This window comes from Girardinichthys multiradiatus, chromosome 2, assembly GCF_021462225.1.
Source record: "Girardinichthys multiradiatus isolate DD_20200921_A chromosome 2, DD_fGirMul_XY1, whole genome shotgun sequence".
Classification (NCBI taxonomy): domain Eukaryota; kingdom Metazoa; phylum Chordata; class Actinopteri; order Cyprinodontiformes; family Goodeidae; genus Girardinichthys; species Girardinichthys multiradiatus.
In genome coordinates, this window is record NC_061795.1 from 29,690,007 (window position 1) to 29,696,006 (window position 6,000).

The 6,000-nt window shown below is 39.4% G+C and overlaps 1 protein-coding gene across 1 annotated transcript in view; it reads right to left on the reverse strand.

The window, feature by feature from the left end:
* iqsec3b (IQ motif and Sec7 domain ArfGEF 3b) overlaps positions 1 to 4,693 on the reverse strand; it is a 46,560-nt gene extending 41,867 nt beyond the window's left edge. The window contains 2 exon segments of the mRNA XM_047353692.1: positions 4,525 to 4,604; positions 4,607 to 4,693. Of these exon segments, the coding sequence (XP_047209648.1) occupies positions 4,525 to 4,604; positions 4,607 to 4,693 (167 nt within the window).
* Between the last annotated feature and the right edge of the window lie 1,307 nt (positions 4,694 to 6,000).

Genomic DNA, 6,000 nt, shown 5'->3' on the forward strand with positions numbered 1-6,000 from the left:
GAAACTTAACTTTTTGGCAAGCATGTAAAATGCTATATGGGGAAGAAAACTAACACTGCAAATTAGCCAAAAACACCATCTCAGAGTGAGACATGGTGGTGGTAGCATGTTGCTGTAGGGTTGCTTGTCTTAAGCAATGACACTGAAGATCATCAGTGTTGATGGATGTGCTAAACCCAGACAAATCCTTGAGGAAAATCAGTCAAAGGCTTCAAACTTCAAAACTTAAAACGGGGGCAAAAGTTCAACTACCAACAGGAAACCAACCCTAAACATACGATTAGTGCTACAATAGGATGTTTCAGCTCAAGACATACAACCCCTGGCAGCTATAGATTAAAATGTATTTTCATTAAAGTTGAAAAACTATGACAAGACATTAAAATAAATGTTCAGAACCCTGATCCTACCAAAATGACTGAACTTGAGCTATTTTGCAAAGCAGAAACAAACGGCCAAAACAGAAGGTGGTTCTGCAAAATATGCACTTAGTGAGGCATGCCACACTTTTCAGAAGAAATGTGTAAAATATTAAAAACATGCATTATTTTCCTTTACAATAAAGCTTTATTTTATTTTATCTCCAAAACAATCCCCCAAAAATATTTAGTTTTTGCTTGTGACTTGACAAAATCTGAAATGGTTTGAGCAGTATGAATACTTTATCCTCATCATCATTCATTATATATTAATTTATAAAGCACTTTACAAACCAAAAGGCAACCAAAGTGTTGTGAATGTGAATAACAACTAAAAGGAAGATAAAGATAATAAAAGCAAAAAAGCAATAAAATACAAGGTTAAAAATATTAGTAACACAATCAGCAATAAAAAGTAAAGAAGAAACAAGGACTGGGTTAATGGTCGTGCTCTCTGGATTTAAAAGCCAACTGAAAAAGATGAGATTTTGAAAGAGATGTAAAACCATCTAAAGTTCCAGCAGACCTCACAGAAAGAGGGAGACAGTTCCAGAGTCTAGGACTTGCAGCTGAAAAAAGCTCTTTTGCACCCTGGTCACGAGCCGAGTCCTCAGGACAACTAAGACATTCTGGTCTTGAGATCTTAGAGATCTACTGGGGATATGTGGATGTAAAAGCTTATTAAGACAAAGAGCTGCCATACAATTTAGACATTTAAAAAACGAAAAATGAAATCTCAAAAACTATTCTAAAAGAAACAGGCAGCCAGTGGAGGAAAAACAAAACCAGAGTGATGTGCTCATGTCGTCTTGTCTCTATCAGTAGACGGGCAGCTGAATTCTGAACCAGCTGAAGACCGCAAAGGAGTGGTGGTTAATCCCACATTACAGGGAGTTGCTGTAGTCCAGTCTAGAAGAAATAAGCATCCGATGATAAAAGCTAGCCTGGACTACTGCACTAACCTGTTTATTGAGTTTAAAATCTGAATCAAGGATCATCCCAAGATTCCTAACAGACAGACAACCAGAAGAGTCCAGAGACCCACAATTCAAAAGTATCAAGGGTGGAGGAGGCTGTTCCCTGAGGTCAGAGTGTCCCATCCTCCATTTTTAATCCCAGACACAGATGGTACAACGTTCTTTTACATGGTAGCATTATCGAAATTCTGTGAAAGCCATGTAAGGCTTAAGTAATTTGCTGGCATAACACAGCCAATGCCCTTATTCTCTTAGGCCTTCCAGTAATCCAGATGTTCTCACACACAAAGCTTCCCTTCATCTTTGCGAACGTCTTACCAACAACTAAAAAGGGGTTTGAAAAACTAACTTTCAGCACAGAACAGCACTGTCGTAGACAGATTTATGATCACACCTTCAAGGTTTTATAATTCTGTGCACTTATCAGTGTGTGAGTGCAATGCTCGTGGAATCTCTGTGCTGGCCGAATACTGCATACTCTGATAATTTTTACACGAACAGAACCAGAGCTAAAAACAACAGGGGAGAATTAAAAGCCAGCTCATGCTTAAATAATGAGTGCATCACTTAAACCCCTCTTTGTTTCCTCCGATTGATGTGAAATGAAATATACTGCAGACTCTATCTCTAAGAGTCGGAGACGGAGCCAGGGAGGCTAGGTTGGCTGTATCCTCTGAGATAGAGTCGGTGAAAAGAGCCAGTAGGAGGCGAGGAGAGACTGAGATAACTACATGGAAGGGGGAAACAGGAAGATAGTTACAGGCTGGATGTTGGTGTATGCACGCTGGAGGCTGTCTCTATCAAAAACTCTATTAAAACACTGCCATGCTCCAGCGCTGGATCAGAATACATTAGAGTACATTGGAATACATTAGAAGGTTTTAAAGCTACACCTGAGCTATTAATGCATCTGGCCGGGCAAGAGCTTCTGCAATGATAGGGGCACTGTGCACGCTTTCTCTTGCAAAGCATATGCAGCAGCAACAAACACAGCAAGTACACATGCCTGCACAGGCATCATCAGAGGGCAAGATAGAAGAAAGTTTGTCAAATCATATCGTTAAAAGCCCTGCACACCCGGGGGGGGAACACACACACCTAGACATTTAAAGGTTGGGGCGAGAGGGAAGAGTACGGCAGGTCAGGCTGTTGGCAGGTCTCATGGTATCTCTTGGGAGGTGAGTGTGCACTGATGGATTAAGAGCGTGTAGCAACTGTAGAGGTGGTGAAGGGTTGCAAGCAACACACAACTTCATGTGATGATGATGAGAGTGGTGATAATAATGAGCTGCATTGGCATTACACATCCACGCCAGGTCTTATCATCTCAGCTGGTCGCCTCTCTGCCATTAGCCCATCTAATCAGGACCATGTGGGTGAGGGGTTAAGTCCTTAGATCGTAACAGAAAAGAGAGGAATTCCAGACAGACAGACAGATATGATATTAAGAAAAGAGATAAACTTCATGGGGTGGGATGAGATGGAAATAATTGCAATATAATGAATGCACAAGAGGTGGTTTTCCAAAAAGCAGGCAGAAAAACAAAAGACGAGAAGAAATAAACATCAATAGACTCTGCTGCAGATGAAGATGAAGCAAAGCATAGGAGATTAAAAAAAAAACATGCTCTTTCAAGCCTTTAAGTGAAAGTTTATGCATTCACACTCTCTATGCATAGCCCACTCAGAAACATGTTGTTAAAATGGCCACTGTAGATTCTCTAGTTACTATGGTAGAGATAACTGTTGCGTCGTTTCAGGGTTGCCATGGTCGCTATGATAGCGGCGTCAGCATTTCATACATTATCCCATCTCCACCGCTGTTGTCTTTTTGTGAGTTGCTCTTGAAGACAATGGAGCTATAGGTTTGCTAAACATTTAGTCATCTAGCTGCATTGCTTAACCCTCAGAATTACAGTACATTACTTTACACTGACATATTGTCCACTTTAGCATGGCAGTTGCATGGTGTTGGATGTTGTTGAAAAGGTTCATTGAAGGTTTTAGGTCTTTTTTGCTTCATATAAAGCTTGTCATCAATAGAACAACATGTTATGAACAGATTTGCTATTTTTATGCTGTTTTGTTGTAAAACTGTCAAACAAACTTTCGCAAACAAACATCTCTATTGACACCCCATAAGGAAGAGCTCCCCAACTTTTTATTTTATTTGCCACATAAAAGCCATTGTGCGACCATCAAGGTTGCACAGTGAGCTGAGTAAAAAGTTATTTATATCTGTAAAAATGCTGAGATTTTCATAAATACATCTAAAAAATATGTTATTGAAGCTTTTTTATAACTATTTTATATTCTAATTTTATGAACACACTGGGCATAAGGTAGGGCTTGTTTGATGCAGGGTTTGGTGCTGTTAAACATTCATCTAGAGTATGGATCATCCTGCAGTGTGTTGATAGTTTCTTTGGCATTAAAGTCTCCACACCAGAGCCCCCAGGTTGGAACTGGGTGCATAAGTTGTAAAGCAACCAATCAGTTCTTTACTGTATATCCATTTTATTTTTTCTTTATGTTTTCTAAAACTGTTGCATCAGCGGCTACTTCTGCCAAAACTCATCTCAGAGATCATAAGCTAAAGCACCTCATTCAGACTGCGAATGCACTGGGAAATCATCTAACTATTTAAGGTGATGCAAGCTGAATACAGCGTTAAACTCATTCTGAGTGGCGAACAACCACAACAACAAATAAGAAGGAAAAATTATAACAAATTCAAGCTCTAAATGCAATTAGCTTCATTGTTCATGCCAGTATCCTTCATGGCTTTGTATCCATTAGAGTAAAACTCAGGCACTCAGTCACATAAAGTTAAACCACTTCAACTCAGATACAACTATTGCATACAATGGCACTAGTGGTCTTTCTTTTGTAATTTGAGGTGGAGAGAGAGGGGAAGACATGCAGCAAAGGTCAATGACATGACCTTTGCTGCATCTTTTGCTAGATGTCCTTTTTAATGCCTTTGTATTTTGCAAATCCTGCAGCGGAAATCCATAAATCATTACACAGTTGTGTTTTTACTGTGAGTTTAAAAACGCCCGGCTGTTCTTAAACAATCTTTAAGAAAGAAAAATGTAAAAGTGCCTTTTTTAGGCAGCTTTTCTCACCTTGATGATCCAGAGGTATCAGTCTCTGGATGTTCAGGGGCGGGGCAGCAAAACTGATGCAGCACGGTCTCACTCCTGCAGGACAGAAGGACAGAGGAAAAAAGCAGAGCTCAGCAAAAGAAGGAAGAAAATGAACAGGGCAGACAGATCTGAAAGGACAGGTTGTCATTCTGTCTGCTGTTGATGCATTTTTAACATGCCTCCATAGTGCACAAGATGATCACTTTTAACAAACAAAAAAAAAAGATCCTAGAGAGTCTCTCTTCTTGCGTTTTGGATTATTGTATCATTACATTTTACAGTTTGTGGCTGATCCCAGGGCAAATACCCTATGTAGGTCAATTCCAGACTGAGAACGCTTAGAACGGGTGTATTTATATGTTTGTGTGTATGTGTCAGATCAGCTGCGATTTAGCAAAAATCCCTGAACCCAATCTGGAAAGATGCTTGCTCCAGCTCTGCTTCCCACTTCCTCCTCTTAAGCTGGCCTTTCTCATTTGTCTCTCATACATTTTACATTAGCATTCATATTTTAGGCATTGTGCTAGAGCTCTTATCTGGAACAAGAAAGGAGAAAATGCACTCATAAGCAGCTGTATAGATTGACATCATTTAAATTCTGAATGCAGTACAGTTTCCATTTCTACAGACAAAAAATGGCTGTGATACTCAGCATTTATGGCTTTTTTATAGGTGTCTATCTGATTGTCAAGAACATTAGGTACTTCTGGATTTGAAAATACAGCAGAGAAGAACATCTTTGGCTATGCTACAGTTGGTTTCCTGACCTAGGTTCAGATTAAAGCTCATGACATAGAGTAACAGTGACAGGCAGTGAGAATCGGCACAAAACCAGGAGTGACAGTTTGAGCTATAAAAAGCCACCTTTTCACAACGACTTCCACAGACTTAAAGGGACCCTGATTTTTTTCCTTAAAGTTGTTTGGTCAACATTGCTCACACTCCGATTCTGTGATCAGCTACCTGATCCAACATCAGAACACACACACATGGGCTTTCATAAATTTCAATCATTAATTCTCAACTCATTTTTGTAATTTTCTTGAAGCCCCTCCCTTCTGTTATCAGCTTTCTGTCTGAGAGCTTACAGAAATTGCCGAAACAAATATGTTACATCTCAAGGTTAGATTTTCAATGCAGTTGCTTTTAAATATTGTGTTGATCACTGCCTAAAAACATCCAGAAAAGCTGATACTATACTACCTTCTATCTTTAAAGACACAAGAACAGCTGCTCATTTGTGATCTATCCGAAATGAAAGCTTATCAAACAAGCTTCCTTTAGCACATTCAGGTAATGTCACTGAAGTTTTTCTTCCTCACGGGGATTCAAAGAACGAGAATCAATCCAGCTGCTCTTCTGCGTGATATTTACTATGTCTAACTAAATAATTACAGTGACTTGTGTAAGTTATTATACCTCTTGAACATTTTCACATTTTGTTATTTTTCAACT